Source organism: Trachypithecus francoisi, unplaced genomic scaffold (assembly GCF_009764315.1).
Source record: "Trachypithecus francoisi isolate TF-2019V2 unplaced genomic scaffold, Tfra_2.0 Lachesis_group2, whole genome shotgun sequence".
Classification (NCBI taxonomy): Eukaryota; Metazoa; Chordata; class Mammalia; order Primates; family Cercopithecidae; genus Trachypithecus; species Trachypithecus francoisi.
Window position 1 is genome coordinate 119,184,297 of NW_022681465.1, and position 16,262 is coordinate 119,200,558.

General features: G+C 44.6%; 1 protein-coding gene across 5 annotated transcripts in view; it reads right to left on the reverse strand.

Annotated features, from left to right (window-relative positions):
* UBTD2 (ubiquitin domain containing 2) overlaps positions 1 to 15,577 on the reverse strand; it is a 78,772-nt gene extending 63,195 nt beyond the window's left edge. For 4 of the 5 annotated variants that reach the window (XM_033180299.1, XM_033180301.1, XM_033180302.1 and 1 more), the window contains exon 1: positions 15,066 to 15,577. In XM_033180299.1, coding sequence (XP_033036190.1) covers positions 15,066 to 15,135 — 70 coding nt within the window. In that variant the 5' untranslated portion in view covers positions 15,136 to 15,577. The remainder of the gene's footprint in view (positions 1 to 15,065) is intronic. The other variant, XM_033180303.1, reaches the window with a different exon arrangement.
* Positions 15,578 to 16,262: the final 685 nt, after the last annotated feature.

A 16,262-nucleotide genomic window follows, 5' to 3' on the forward strand; every position in this document is an offset into this window, starting at 1 on the left:
GGCGCCCGCCACCTCGCCCAGCTAGTTTTTTTTTTTTGTATTTTTAGTAGAGACGGGGTTTTACCGTGTTAGCCAGGATGGTCTCGATCTCCTGACCTCGTGATCCGCCCGTCTCGGCCTCCCAAAGTGCTGGGATTACAGGCTTGAGCCACCGCGCCCGGCCGAACAGCTTTATTTTTAAGAGATTCATGTTGAAGTGTCATAATGTCTATACTTGCGAACAGTTAAGTGCAAAAAAAAGAGATGTACAAAGGAATATATATCAAAAAAGATATATAAATATGACAAAATATCATTTGTTTAATATAGGTGACAGGCGTTCAAGTGTTTCTGTACTAGTCTTCCAACTTTTCAGTATGTTTGAAAATTGTCATTTAAAAAGTTTGGGCGGGGTGGGGTGGCTCATGCCTGTAATCCCAGCACTTTGGGAGGCCAAGGCGGGTGGATCACTTGAGGTTAGGAGTTGGAGACCAGCCTGGCTGACATGGTGAAACCCCATTTCTACGAAAAATACAAAAATTAGCCGGGTGGTAGTGGCGTGTGCCTGTAATCCTAGCTCCTCGGGAGGCTAAGGTTGCAGTGAGCCGAGATCGCACCACTGCGCTCCAGTCTGGGCAACAGAGTGAGGCCCTGTCTCAAAAGAGTAAAAAAAAAAAAAAAAAATTAAAAGTTTGTAAAAAAGAATTAGATGTAACCTTGGTAAAGATGGTCTAATCCATCCACTCCTTTCAACAATGAAAGAAATTGAGTCGAACACAGCTAATGGAGGCCTCTTTTCATAACAAGATTAAAACCCAAGTGCTCTGAAGAATCTTAGACCAAACTCTTTCCATATGCCAGAAAATTGGGACTTAAGAGACACAGACTAATTCTGTAACAAACATACAAGTGCATGTAAAAAAAAAAAGTTAAACACACTTTTTTTTTTAGAGTCAGGGTAGGCCAGGCACGGTGGCTCACGCCTGTAATCCCAGCACTTTGGGAGGCCGAGGCAGGCAGATCACGAGGTCAGGAGTTCCAGACCAGCCTGGTCAACATGGTGAAACCCCATCTCTACTAAAAATACAAAAAATTAGCTGGGCATGGTGGTGCATGCCTGTAATCCCAGCTACTCAGGAGGCTGAGGCAGGAGAATCACTTGAACCCAGGAGGCGAAAGTTGCAGTGAGCCAAGATTGCGTCATTGCACTCCAGCCTGGGCGACAGAGCAAGACTGTCTCAATTAAAAAAAAAAAAAAAAAGAGTCAGAGTCTTGCTCTGTCACCCAGGCTGGAGTGCAATGGCACAATCACGGCTCATTGCAGCCTTGAACTCATGGGCTCAAACAGATCCTCCCACCTCAGCCTCACAAGTAGCTGGGACTACAGGCACAGCCACCACCTGCCCTAATTTTTAATTTAAATACATTTCTTATGCTTAATCTGTGATAACCCAGATTGAGTAGCTCTTATTCAAAAGTTCTGAGTATTTTAGATTTTTTTTTTTTGAGATGGAGTTTTGCTCTTGTTGCCCAGGCTGGAGTGCAATGGCGTGACCTCGGCTCTTCAACCTCTGCCTCCCAGGTTCAACAGATTCCCTTGCCTCAGCCTCCCAAGTAGCTGGGCCTACAGGCGCCCACCACCACGCCAGGCTAATTTTTTTGTATTTTAGTAAAAGACGGGGTTTCACCATGTTCACCAGGATGGTCTCGATCTCCTGACCTCGTGATCCGCCCACTTCGGCCTCCCAAAGTGCTGGGATTACAGGCGTGAGCCACCGCGCCCAGCCTAGAATTTTAGAGTTTTTCAGATTTGAATACTTGCAGCACACATAGTGAGTATCCCTAATCTGAAAACCTGAAATCCTCTAATTTTGGATTAGGGGTGTCCAACCTGTAGCATTAAAATTGTAACAGAATAAAAATCTGCTAGACTATAATAACCTAGTACATTAGAATTTTATATAAAATAACCTTGCAAAATGCAGCATTACATGGGAATTGTCTGTTACAAGCACAAAAAACAAAAATTTTAAACCACTTAACTAATATCACCTATAATATAGTCTCACAACTTGGTCTGATTATGGCAATCCTGCCTTCCCAAATCTAATAACATATCTTAATAACTTCACACTTCATCTATCTCCTCTATAAGCTTCTTAGCAATCCACCTAAATACTACTTTTTTTTTAATGCTATCTCTGTACAAGTAATTTCCTCTACATACAGAATGATGCCCTTCTCTGCCTTTTCTTCATCTAATCCTCTTTTAAGACCAATTTCTTGGGCTGGGCGAGGTAGCTCACACCTGTAATCTCAGCACTTTGGGAGGCCGAGGCAGGTGGATCACAAGGTCAGAAGATCAAGACCATCCTGGCTAACACAGTGAAACCCTGTCTCTACTAAAAATACAAAAAATTAGCCGGGCGTGGTGGTGGGCACCTGTAGTCCCAGCTACTCGGGAGGCTGAGGCAGGAGACTGGCGTAACCCCGGGAGGCGGAGCTTGCAGTGAGCCGAGATTGCGTCACTGCACTCCAGCCTGGGCGACAGAGCTAGACTCCATTTCAAAAAACAAAAAAAAGACCAACTTCTTGTATTACTGTTTCAGTGACGGTTTCTGACCCTGCTCCCCACTCCTCCTTGAACTTATATAATATACTGATTGCTGTAGAGACTTTTTAAACTTCACCTAAGTTCTACCTAAATGTATGATTCCGCCAGTAGGCCATAAGGTACTTAATATCACACAGTAGGCCTTATTTATATCTCTAATTACAGCTAGGGTCAAGTGCTGGGAGTTGGAATAATGGAGACTATTTTTTAAAGTTTCAGGAAGAAGCATCTTAACTCACTTAAGAAATAAAGTGGTTGCCCTAAGTTGAAGGCAGATTCATAACTAAATGAACTGAACTATTTGTTACTCCACTCCTTTGATACTGTCACACAGCCCACAAGCATGGAAACTACGAACCAATGCAAAGAAATAGTCTGACCTTGCTTATACCTAAAAGCCCACTACAATAAATGCAAAAAAAATTAAAGGTTTTACTGTGAGGGTAAGAACTCAATCAGAAAAGCCCAATAGTCACTAATTAATTACTTAGTCAAGTTTTGAGCAAATGTAAATATAATTATGACCTCACACTCAAATAAAATTCATTTAGAATGATTTTCACATGTAAATATTTCATTTTTCTTAGATGTCTAACTTCAACAGAAATTCCACTTCAGAAAACAGAGCAATAATGGAAACTTCTAAGTTTCACTGCAAACATGCAAAAATATGGCATCACAACACCCAATGTACACTCAGCAGTATTTAACTGCTCAGCTCAATATACGGATATATTAAAAACCAAACTCGATTCTTGCTGATGGCATGTCAAAGTAGCTGATGCAAGACAAATACATGCTGATTATTCCTGGCCAACACACATGCATCTTTAAGTACATATGAATTAGTAAAGTCTCATCCTATGGTCCTTGAACTACCAGTGACTCAAGAAAAAGCTTGCTGGCAGCCTAGTTCTGCCAGATAAGCAGAAGCGGAAAGATGCGAGGGATGAGGAGGGGCATGAGGAGAATCAGGTGCAGTGGCCCCCCAAATGAAGATAATCACTCAGGTGGTCTGCAGTAAGGAAAAAATGAGAATCATTAAATCAGCAAATTGATCATGTCCAGTTAATTTGATCATGTTGCTTAAACTAAATAAACCTGATGTTTTCCTGCAACAAGGTAAGAATGTGTTTTGGTCAAAAGCCACAAGAGATAAATGCATCAATGTAAAGGCAAAATTTTGTTTCTAGTGATTTAATACTCAATAATCATTCCCATTAGAGGACTCACCTGGGTAAATGAGTACTAACAAGGTACTGCCACAGCTTTGCATATACAGTAAGAAAATCAGGCAGATTTAAAAATAAAACCTATCTATTAAAATCTGTCCAAAGAAGAGGCATTATAGACTAGGGCTATCAAAAGTCAGAAGAATAAAAATTGCTATCATGTCTAATGGATTAAAGTTTCTGTCCATAAAATGCAGCACTAATAACTGATTCCTAAATAAATTTAAATTAGAGATGAAAAAAATCTTCACATAATGTCCACTGCAAGATTCTTCTTTAAAAATGCCTTCTGGCTGGGCACGGTGGCTCACGCCTGTAATCCCAGCACTTTGGGAGGCCGAGGCGGGCGGATCACCTGAGGTTAGGAATTCGAGACCAGCCTGGCCAACATGGTAAAACCCCATCTCTACTAAAAATACAAAAATTAGCCAGGTACGGTGGCGGGTGCCTGAAATCCCAGCTATTTCAGAGGCTGAGGCAGGAGAATCGCTTGAACCTGGGAGGCAGAGGTTGCAGTGAGCCAAGATCCTGCCACTGCACTCCAGCCTGGGCAACAGACTTCCTCTCAAAAACAAAACAAAACAAAAAAAACTTCCAACATAAATTCCAATCCTTTATTGATAGAAAATTGAATATGGAGTGGGACTAGCCCAATGGAAGGTAGACGATCAGGGAGCAGCTACAATGGCCCATGTCAGTTTTTAATGTAAACACTAGTGCTAAAACTTTTCCCAAAGAGCATTCAGCTCTCCCCATGTCCAATATTTTCCAACTGTAGCTTCTTTGACCTATATATTAAGTTCCCATACCTGACAGACCTGCCTACCCAGAGTACCACTGTATTTTCAACCTGTGTCTTCTTGCTGCCCATTTTCCTTTTGGTCCCCTCCCCACAACTCCACTTATCCTAGTAAAATTTGCTGCCTTCTGCTTTCTATCAAGTAAATACCCTAAAAGTCTCTTGCCAAAGTGGTATGAAATTTTAGGCACCTCTCTCATAAAGCCCCGGAGTTCACCGACCCAGAAAATACGAAGGATTTTTACTTCCACTGTCACACTAGGGGTAAAAGGAGACTAAATCTTCAGTCCTCCTCACGCTCAATTTTGCTTTACCTTTTTTTTTTTTTTGAGATGGCGTCTCGCTGTGTCGCCAGGTTTGGAGTACAGTGGCGCAATCTCAGCTAACTGCAACCTCCACCTCCCAAGTTCAAGTGATTATCCTGCCTCAGCCTCCTGAGTAGGTAGGACTATACGCACGTGCAACCATGCCTAGCTAATTTTTGTATTTTTAGTAGAGACAAGGTTTCACCATGTTGGCCAGGATGGTCTTGATCTCCTGACCTCATGATCTGCCAACCTCAGCCTCCCAAAGTGCTGGGATTACAGGTGTCAGCCACTGCACCTGGCTGTTTTACTCTTTACTATTGGTACAACTCAAAGAACAGAAGCATAAGAAAATTCAATAAACCAGTTAGATGATGTGTAGAATATAATGGACACTGAAAATGCATAAGAAAGAAGTACACACGACATTCTTGGTGAAGAAAGTCTTATAGAGGATGTGTTTGTCCTGAACCACACCAACCTCAAAAGGGCTACTGGTATATTCTGGAATTGTATACCCAAGAAATCTACCTTGTTTTAGGATATGAGTAACAAACTACAGCTAGAATTTTTGCAAACATCATGTATTAGTCCGTTCTCATGCTACTATAAAGAACTGCCTGAGACTGGGTAATTTATAAAGGAAAGAGGTTTAATTGACTCACAGTTCCGCAGGGCTGGGGAGGCCTATGGAAACTTACAATCACGGTAGAAGGGGCAGCAAACACGTCCTTGTTCACATGGCAGGAGGAAGAAGTGCCCAGCGAAACGGGGAAAAGCCCCTTAAAAAACCAGATCTTGTGAGAACTCACTCACTATCTCAAGAACAGCATGGAGGTAACCACCCCCATGATTCAATTACCTCCCACCGGGTCTCTCCTATGACACGTGGAGATTATGAAAACTACAATTCAGGATGAGATTTGGGTGGGAACACAGTCAAACTATATCACACCACAGCTAGAACCAAGTTACTGAACCAAATTATTTTCTGAAATTACAAGAATGATCTGTTCTAAATGCAACCAGATTAGTTTTACAAGCAGAGACCTGCTTCCCTACTTCCCAATTCAACAAAATTCAGTATACTAAATACCTACTTACTATGTGTCAGGCCTGATTAGAGGTGATTTTCTTATTGCTTCACCCTTTATGAAACTCTTATGACTCAATTCTTAGTATTCTTCTCCTCTTTCACTTACTTATTGGCAGTCATTCACTTTTACACCTTCAGTCAACTCACCCCAGCTGATCCCAAAATCCACAATCATAGCCCTAAGCATCTAGGAGTTCCCTATCTAAATTTCCGTGCCACACTAAATGGTGACTCCACTTAAATATTCTTCTGTCACCTATACCTTAACATATACTGAATGCTAAACCAGGGCTTCTCCCAGCTATCTTTCTTATTCCCCAAAATCTGCCAAGCTACCTCAATATTCCTGGTCACTCAGGTTCACAAACGTCGTATTATTTTACTTCTCTTTTTCTCTTCTGTATCCCTACATCCAATAAATCACCAACTCATGCTATTTTTTTCCCTGATGGGTTCCTCGCCCTAGTCTCTTCCCACTTTAGGCAATCCTATACCAGTGCTTCTCAAACATTAATGTACATAGGAAATCACTTGAGAATCTTGTGAAAATGCAGATTCTGTAGGTCTAAGGTGGGGTTTGAGGCTCTGAACATCTAACATGCTGCCAAGGTGATGCCAATATTGCTGATCCAGAGACAAAACTTTTTGAGCAGCAAAGTACTAAATTGTAAATTCCTTTTTTCCCTCTGTTGTAATCCCAGTAACCAGTACATAACAGTGGTTCAACTAATATTTAGTGAATGATATTTAGCAGTCAGTACACCCCTTTCATCAGATGATAAGCTCTTCTCTTCAGGAGTCCACAGTAACATCCTACTCAATACCTGCCCAGTTTCTCCATCATTTTCTCTCACACACACTGCTCAAGCCAAAGCAGCCACTTTATCAACCATTACCCCACGCATGTATTATTTACAACCACGTCCAAGCTTTACTTCATAATCATTCTTCTATCTGGTATGTTTTTAAAAAACATTATACAGGCCAAATAAAGCATGTTTGTTGACTGGATGTGACTCATGTACTATCAGTTTACAAACTGAGCTAGATAATCAACTGGGGTGAAGATCAGTCCCCCAAGACTTCTGACCCCGTACATGTGGGCCAGTTGCATTATGTTCTCTTAGGACAGATGCTTTCATTTTTAAGGTTCATTATTGGGTGCAGAGACAAAGAAAGGGAGGGAGGGAAAGAGGGAAGAAAGAGAAAGGGGGAGAGAAGGGAGGGAGGGAAGGGAGAAGACAAAAAAAGGAAACAAATGGCCGGACACAGTGGCTCACATCTGTAATTCCAGCACTTTGAGAGGCTGAGGTGGGGGATCACTTGAGGTCAGGAGTTCGAGATCAGTCTAGCCAACATAGTGAAACCCTGTCTCTACTAAACATACAAAAATTAGCCAGGCGTGGTAGTGCGCACTTGTAATCCCAGCTACTTGGGAGGCTGAGGCAGGAGAATCGCTTCAACCTGGGAGGCGGAAACTGCAGTAAGCCGAGATAATGCCACTGTACACCAGCCTGGGTGACAGAGCAGATTCTGTCTCAAAACAAACAAACAAACAAACAAAAATGGGAACAAAAAGACAAAGTACATTCATGAATTACTTTTGTCAACTTTTTTTCTTTTTTAGCTACCCTGTTAACTGAATTGTCGACTTTTATGAACCATTTCACTGCTAATAACCTTTCATCAGATCCAATCAGATCAGACAGAGGAAATAAAAGTTTTCTACTTCTTGTTGAGAAAGCAAATGTTAGCTGTGAGATTTGCAAATTATTGGCTATAGCTCTATTCTATATACATCAGTGAAAGGTTACTTTATATTTAAAACTGAAACTAGAAGCACAAGCAACAGAAGAAAAAATAGATAAATAGAACATCATTAAAATTACAAACTTCAGGTGATGCACAGTGGCTCACGCCTGTAATCCCAGCATTTTGGGAGGTCAAGGAGGGAGGATCACTTAAGTCTGGGAGTTTGAGACCAGCCTCAACAACACAGGAAGACCCTGTCTCTACAAAAAATTTTAAAATTAGCTAGCTGTGGTAGTGCACACCTGTGGTCCCAGTTACTCAGGAGGCTGAACCAGGAAGATTGGCTAAGCCCAGGAGGTTAAGGCTGCAGTAGGCCATGATTACACCACTGCACTCCACCATGGGTAATAAGAGTGAGACTCTATTAAAAAACAACAACAACAAACCTTTGTACATGAAAAGACACCATCAAGAGAATGAAAAGACAACTCACAGAATGGGGGAAAATATCTGCAAATCATATATTTGATAAGGGTTCAATATCCAAGATACATAAAACTCTTACAACTCCAAAAAAAAAAAAAAAAGCGAAACAACTCAAAAAATGAGCAAAGAGCATAAATAAATATTTTTCCAGGGATGATGTATAAATGGACATGAAAAGAGGCGCTCAACACCACTACTCATCAGGAAAATGCAAATCAAACTACGAGATACTACTTCAGAATTGCTGTAACTTAAAAAATGGAATATAACAAGTGATGGTGCCGGGCGCAGTGGCTCAAGCCTGTAATCCCAGCACTTTGGGAGGCCGAGACGGGCGGATCACGAGGTCAGGAGATCGAGACCATCCTGGCTAATACGGTGAAACCCCGTCTCTACTAAAAAAATACAAAAAACTAGCGGGGCGCGGTGGCGGGCGCCTGTAGTCCCACCTACTCCGGAGGCTGAGGCAGGAGAATGGCAGGAACCCGGGAGGCGGAGCTTGCAGTGAGCTGAGATCCGGCCACTGCACTCTAGCCTGGGCGACAGAGCGAGTCTCCATCTCAAAAAAAAAAAAAAAGTGATGGTGAAAATACAGAGAAACTGGAACCATCATACATTGCTGGTAAGAATAAGTGGTAGAAAATAATCTAGTAGTTTCTCAAAAAGGTAAACACAGAATTACCATATGATCCATCAATTCCACTCCTATACAGCTGAAAGAACCGGAAACAGAGACTGAAAACAGATACTTGTACACCAAAGTTCAGAGCTGCATCATTCACACCAAAATGTGGAAGCAGCCCAAATGTCCATCAACAGATGAATGGATAAAAAAAAAAAAAAGTGGTATATACATGGGCAGGAGTTCGAGACCAGCCTGGCCAACACGGTGAAACCCTGTCTCTACTAAAAATACAAAAAAACAATTAGCCAGGCGTGGTGGTGCGTGCCTGTAATCCCAGCTACTCGGAAGGCTGAGACAGGAGAATCACTTGAACCTGGGAGGTGGAGGTTGCAGTGAGCTACAATGGAATTGCACCATTGCATTCCAGCCTGGGCGCCAGAGCGGGCCTCTGCCTTGCGGAGGGAAAAAAAAAAAAAAAAAAGGCGGTATATACATACAATGGAATATTATTTAGCCAAAAAAAGGATAGATGCTACCACAGGATGAACGCGGGAGACATTATGGTAATTAAACCAAACAAAAGCAAATATTATATGATTCTACACCATATAACTTTGTGAATATAATCAATGTCACTGAATTATACATTCAAAAATGGTTGAGATGGTAATTCTGTTATATGTTTTGCCACAATTTTATTTTTATTTATTTTGAGATGGAGTCTCGCTCTGTCACCCAGGCTGGAGTGCAATGGCATGATCCTGGCTCACTGCAACCTCTGCCTCCCATGTTCAAGCAATTCTCCTGCCTTAGCCTCCTGAGTAGCTGGGATTACAGGCACTTGCCACCATGCCTGGCTAATTTTTATATTTTCAGTAGAGATGGGGTTTCTCCATGTTGGCCAGGCTGGTCTTGAACTCCTGACCTCAAGTGATCTGCCTGCATTGGCTTCCCAATGTGGTGGGATTACAGGCGTGAGCTACTGGGCCTGGCCAATTTTGCCACAATTTTAAAAAAGTAAACTAGAGAAAAAACAGAAAACTAGCATTCTTTTTTTTTTTTTTTTTTTTGAGACGGAGTCTCGCTCTGTCGCCCAGGCTGGAGTACAGTGGCGCAATCTCGGCTCACTGCAAGCTCAGCCTCCCAGGTTCACGCCATTCTCCTGCCTCAGCCTCCCGAGTAGCTGGGACTACAGGCGCCTGCCACCTCGCCCGGCTAGTTTTTTGAATTTTTTTAGTAGAGACGGGGTTTCACCGTGTTCGCCAGGATGGTCTCGATCTCCTGACCTCATGATCCGCCCGTCTCGGCCTCCCAAAGTGCTGGGATTACAGGCTTGAGCCACCGCACCCAGCCTAACTAGCATTCTTTATAGCAGCTCTGGGTTTAAGCTCTGACTGCCAGTTATAAGCTATGTGATGATGAGCAAGTTATTAAAGGTTGGCGCAAAAGTAATTGCGGTTTTTGCCATTAAAAGTAATGGCAAGGAACAAAATCATTTTTGCTCTAACCGAATAATAGCTCTAGGCTTCAATCTTTATCTGTGAAACAGAGATACTATTCACCTCATAGGGTTGTTAGGACCTGTTACATAATAAATACTGGATAAATGGTAGATGCTATTCAAAAACCATTGTTGCTCATTGAGTAGGTGTAAGGTTGCTATAAGGTATCTGAAAGAACTCCGTGATGTTCTCAAGACATTCTGGAATACAGACTAAAGGAATGAATGTCCAGCATTCAGTTATTCTCTGTAAACCTGAAAACTTGTGACCACCACGGTCAGTTCTCTTAGGACAGCACTAAACGTACAAAATAAATGACACACTCAGAAGGTGAGAAGTTACTTTGTACATTACTATACTTTCATTCAAGAGGTAAAAAAAAGAAAAGCTTGTTAGCTGTCTTCAATTAATACAAGTTTATTGGATTTTCTGCCCACATATTTATTTTAAAAAATCATAAAGGATTTAATTCCTAAGCAAATGCCATGGCTAAAGGCTTGTCTAGAGGTCCTAAGTGCCGACTCCAGCATCACAGTGTCATTATAGTAAGACGGAGAACCAAACAGAATGTCTAAACATGTCAAAACAGGCTGGGCAAGGTGGCTCATGCCTGTGATCCCAGCACTTTGGGAGGCCGAGGAGGGTGGATCACTTGAGGTCAGGAGTTCAAGACCAGCCTGACCAACAAGGTGAAACCCTGTCTCCACTAAAAATATGAAACTAGCCAGGCATGGTGGTGCACGCCTGTAATGCCAGCTATTTGGGAGGCTGAGGCAGAACTGCTTGAACCAGGGAGGTGGAGGTTGCAGTGAGCCAAGATCACACCACTGCACTCCGGTCTGGGCAACAAGAGCGAAACTATATCTCAAAAAAAAAAAAGTCAAACCAATGGGAAATTCTAGGAGCATGGAAGCTTAGAACTGTTAAATAATCTTACATAACTTCTATGACATACCTGCCTTGATTAAAAGTAGGCATTTAAAAAAAAAAAAAAAAAAGCAGGCTGGGCACAGGGGCTCACACCTGTAATCCCAACACTTTGGAAAGCATAGGCAGGCAGATTAATTAAAGATCAGGAGTTCAAGACCAGCCAGGCCAACATGGTGAAATCCCATCTCTACTAAAAATACAAAAAAAGTAGCTGGATGTGGTGGTGGGCACCTGTAATCCCAGCTACTCCTGAGGCTGAGGTAGGAGAATCTCTTGAACCTGGGAGGCAGAGGCTGCAGTGAGCGGAGACCGTGCCACTGCACTCTAGCCTGGGCAACACAGCAAGACTGCATCTGGAAAAAAAAAAAAAAAAAGCAGCCTAACTACTCAAGTGGCTGAGACCAGAGGACTGCCTGTGCCCAAGAGTTCAAGGCTGCAGTAATCTATAATCATGCCACAGTACTTCAACCTGGATGACAGAGCAAGACCCTATCTCAATAACAAAATATAAAATAAATTTTTTTTTATTTAAAAAAAGCCTAAGTAGCTGGAGCTCAAGAACTAAATTCTAGGCAAGGTATATGCCAGAGGAAAATACAACAATTAATTCCAAAACAACAGATAATGCAAAGCCTAGAATGTGAATTAAGCCACTTCCATATTCTAGTCTCTTATAAAAATCTCCCAAATTCCTTCAAAGAAGTAATACACCTAATGAGGAAGCTTTTATTGATATATACATACTTACTTGCATATATAAGAGATGGATTCAGAGGGAAAAAGGAAAGTATAGTATTTCAAATGGTCAAAAGACTTTTTAAAAAATCTTTTTCTTACTAAGGCTGGCTGATATTTAGAAAGGGTCAGGCTATTCCAAAATGGTGATGTTTGCACAACCCTGTGAATGTAATTATTTTGTTTATTTTTTTAAAGACAGAGTCTCACTATGCTGCCTGGGCTGGTCTCCAACTCCTGGGCTCAAGCAATCCTCCCGCCTCAGCATCCCAAAGTGCTGGGATTACAGGCATGAGCCACCCCGCCTGGTTGGTGAATGTAATTAAATCTGTCATGAAAAGTTTAAACCCGTTATAAGAAGCATGTGAAGACTCCATGTTGATACAACAATTTTCATAACCAAATACATTCAGATTAAAAGCACGGCAAAACCCGCCTCTACTAAAAATTTTAAGAAAATGAGCCGGCTGTGGTGGAATGCACCTCATGGTCCCAGTTACTCAGGGGGCTGAGGTACAAGGATCACTTGTACCAGGGAGGTCAAGGCTGCAGTGAGCTGTGCTTGTGCCACTGCACTCCAGCTTGGGCGACAAAGCAAGAACCTGTCTGGAGAAACCAAACCAAGCTCCCCACAACCCCCCCAAACCTAACTCACTACGACAGTATGTTTGAAAAGCTAGGGATCTGTGCCAACATCCTCAGGAAAAAGTCTTTCCCTTCCCAACAATCTACTTAATAAGCAATATTTTTTTTATATGTTAACCTGCAACACACCTGAGTTAATTTCATTAAACCACAATTAACTCTTAATTATCACGACGATAATGGAGAATAAAAGCGTCCATAATCAAATTCCAGAAATAATCCTTTAGCCCAAGAGCCTCTTTCCCGACCCCAGTTACATCAGGGCCCATGCCCTCTCTCCAAAAGAATATAAAGATGTTTGGTGGCTGATGTTCCTTTTTCTAAACTTTATGTATAGCACAGCTTATGGTCCAGAGAACTCAGTCCTCAAAGAAACTGATACTATAGCTATCTAACTGGATACCACTGGTAATAAATCACCCAAAGCTAAGATTTCACGCTTTTTAAAGTCCATATTAATAATGCCTGTCTGGTCATAAGTCACACTACCAAAAGGCTTAAATAAATTAATCCACATGCATTACGGAGAAGAGCAAAATGCTTATGACAATATTAAAATGAGTGTGAACAAAATTAATTAAAACCAAACACTAGCTATAACAAATACTATTTCAGAACCATTAATGATCACCACAATTAGAGGAAGATTCATTTTGACCCCCAATTTGACCTTAACCCAAGGCTGTTTTAAATCATGCCCTTTTTATCTTCCTGCTTTATTGTCACTGAGGATCTCAATGTGCCAGTAATAATGCTACGACATAAAATACACTATAAAGTAGTATTTTCATGGACTTTTTCAAGACAACTGTCACTGAGTTCTCAAGTTATTTACCCAGGATTTAGTCATACAGGATACCCATAGATTTTAATAAAGTGGCATGGCTAACCATAATGGAAGCCAGGAAATCCATCAGTCAAAAAACTTAGGTGTACATGGTTTGTGAAGAGAGCCTAAGAGACATGGCAAGCAACTGGTCTAAATGTCAGTATGTTAAGAAAAAGTTGTAGGCCGGGCGCGGTGGCTCAAGCCTGTAATCCCAGCACTTTGGGAGGCCGAGACGGGCGGATCACGAGGTCAGGAGATCGAGACCATCCTGGCTAACACGGTGAACCCCATCTCTACTAAAAATCCAAAAAACTAGCCGGGCGAGGCGGCGGCGCCTGTAGTCCCAGCTACTCGGGAGGCTGAGGCAGGAGAATAGCGTGAACCCGGGAGGCGGAGCTTGCAGTGAGCTGAGATCTGGCCACTGCACTCCAGCCTGGGCGACAGAGCAAGACTCCGTCTCAAAAAAAAAAAAAAAAAAAAAAAAAAAAAAAGAAAAAGTTGTAAACCCTCCCATACCCAAACAATTTAAAAATTTACAAACATGCACATTTTAAGGCAGCTAACATTAGGTCAAAAATCAAACCAACGCTATCATCTTTGCCTAAAGGCTGTTTATAACTAAAATATTTTACAGAATGGACGTAACCAAAGGTCAAATAAAAGTAGAATTAATTTTATTATACTGCCATACTATAACTACTACTGATTGAATTAAAATACCTATCCTCAGTACGCTTTTACTATAAAGTAGATGTGCGTTCCCGTGTTAGAAAACTTTTAAAGTACTGATCTTACTGGGGTAAGTCGGAGTCCAAATGCATTTGTACTTTTATCCTACATAATTTTCCTTCTACGTAAGACAGATGGGAATTTGATTAGCCCAACCCGACAGCACACCGGCCTAACACCCCCAAGCTCTAGCAAGAAGCCACGTTTTACCCGGGAAGACCGTTTCCCCTCCCCTCCTTAATACAATGCCTGCGGCCCCTGGAGTCTCCCCTAGTCGAGCTCCTGAAACTCGCGGGTTTAAATGGCCAATTTGGAACCAACCGGGGCAGCTGTCATCTGAAACTCAGGAAAGCTGAGACCAGCCAACTCCACTGAACAAGGAAGGGTGCGGAAAGATGTGGCGGGGCCCGTCGGAGGGAACGCATCAAGCTCCCTCCCCCCGCCATCAATTCGCTTTTCCGCAACCCCGGCGCCGCCATCCTGTTCCTCAATAATTAAACGGGCTGGAGAGGCAGTGAGGTGGCCAGAAGGGCAGCTTCGGGTCCGACTTCCCCGAGCTGAGCGGACCGGTCGGCGAGGCCGAGGGCTACGTCCCCGGCGCTCAGAGGACTTTTCTTCGCAGCTGGGGCGGGAAGAGGCGATCCCCGCGGCCGGCAGGGCAGCCGGAAGCGGAGCGCGGGGAATGACGTAGAAGAGGGGATGACAAAGGGGCGCGGGGGCCCGGCGCGGCCCGCGGGGGTCGGGACAGGTGGCCGGGCCTGGCCGGGAACAATGGGGGGCCGAGGCTGCCCCCTGGCGCTCACCTACCTCCGGTGCCCTCCGAGTTCTCGTTGAGGCTGCCCGAGGAGTCGTGCTGGGCGCCCACACACCCGCCCATGGGGGCCCCCGGCGCCTCGTCCGCCACCTCCGGACGCTCGTCCGGGCCGCCGCCGCCGCCGCCGCCGCAGCCTCCTCCGGCGCCACCGCCGAGCTCCGGACAGGCGCGCCGCTCCGCTTGCCCGCCGCGGCCCAGCCTCCGCCCCCCTCGCCGCTCCACCCACCGCCTTGGCTCGGCCCCTTCCTCCGCGCCCACTTCTACCTCAGCCCCCGGGCCGCCCGCTCGGCAGGCCTGGCCCGCGCGTCGCCCTCGCCTTCGGCTCAGCCCCGCCAGGCCAGGGCTGGCCCATCCCGGGCGGGCCGCAGCGCCCGCCTCGCCCCCTCACAGCCCCGCACACCCGCGTCCAGGCGAGCCCCGCGCCGGCGCCTCCAGTCAGCCAGGACCCATCGGCCCCCGCCCCGCGGCGCCGCCCTCCGCACCCACGGCCTGGGCTCGGCCCGGCCCGCCCGGAATCGCCGGGGAAGGGCGGGGCCACCGGAGGCCGCGCTCTGATTGGCTGAGGGCGGGGCTGCGAGAGGAGCGGGGCGAGGGTGAGGCGGGGGAGGGGACGCAGGAGGCTCGGTTGGGGGAGGACGAGGCGAGGGGAGGAGGAGAGAGGGAGGACACGAAGAAGAAAGGAGAGAAGGGAGGGAAAGCAGGAAAAGCCGAACAAAAGTGAGAAAAGAGGAGTGGGAAGGGGCGAAATCGAGTTCCTGGCTCCTCGGCCGTCGGCTTCTTCTTGCTGATAGAAGCGGGTAGCACGGGGGAACCGAGAAGTAGTCGTGGAAGACTCGCAGGCGGGGACGGGGCGGTTTCCCAAATAACGGGGGCTCGGGGAAGGGTGTCCTGGCCGAACGTTGAGGTCCCAGCACTTTTTGGATTTGTATGGCGCTCTGTGGGTTGGTACCCCGAATCTGGGCTTCCTCTTGTCTGCCCATCCGTGTCTTCCCTAAAATCATGGGACCCCATTATTAGGGGTGGAGGCAGTAGTTGTGGCAAACCGAACTGAGATTAGAGGCGAGGCGTCCTGATGGAACGCCTGGAAAGAAGAGATAAACGCTGACCTTAGTTCAGGGGGCGTGGGTTTCTTTCATTTTCACGGGATTACTGATTCAAACAATACTACTTATCAAGATCCTGCCTTTGGG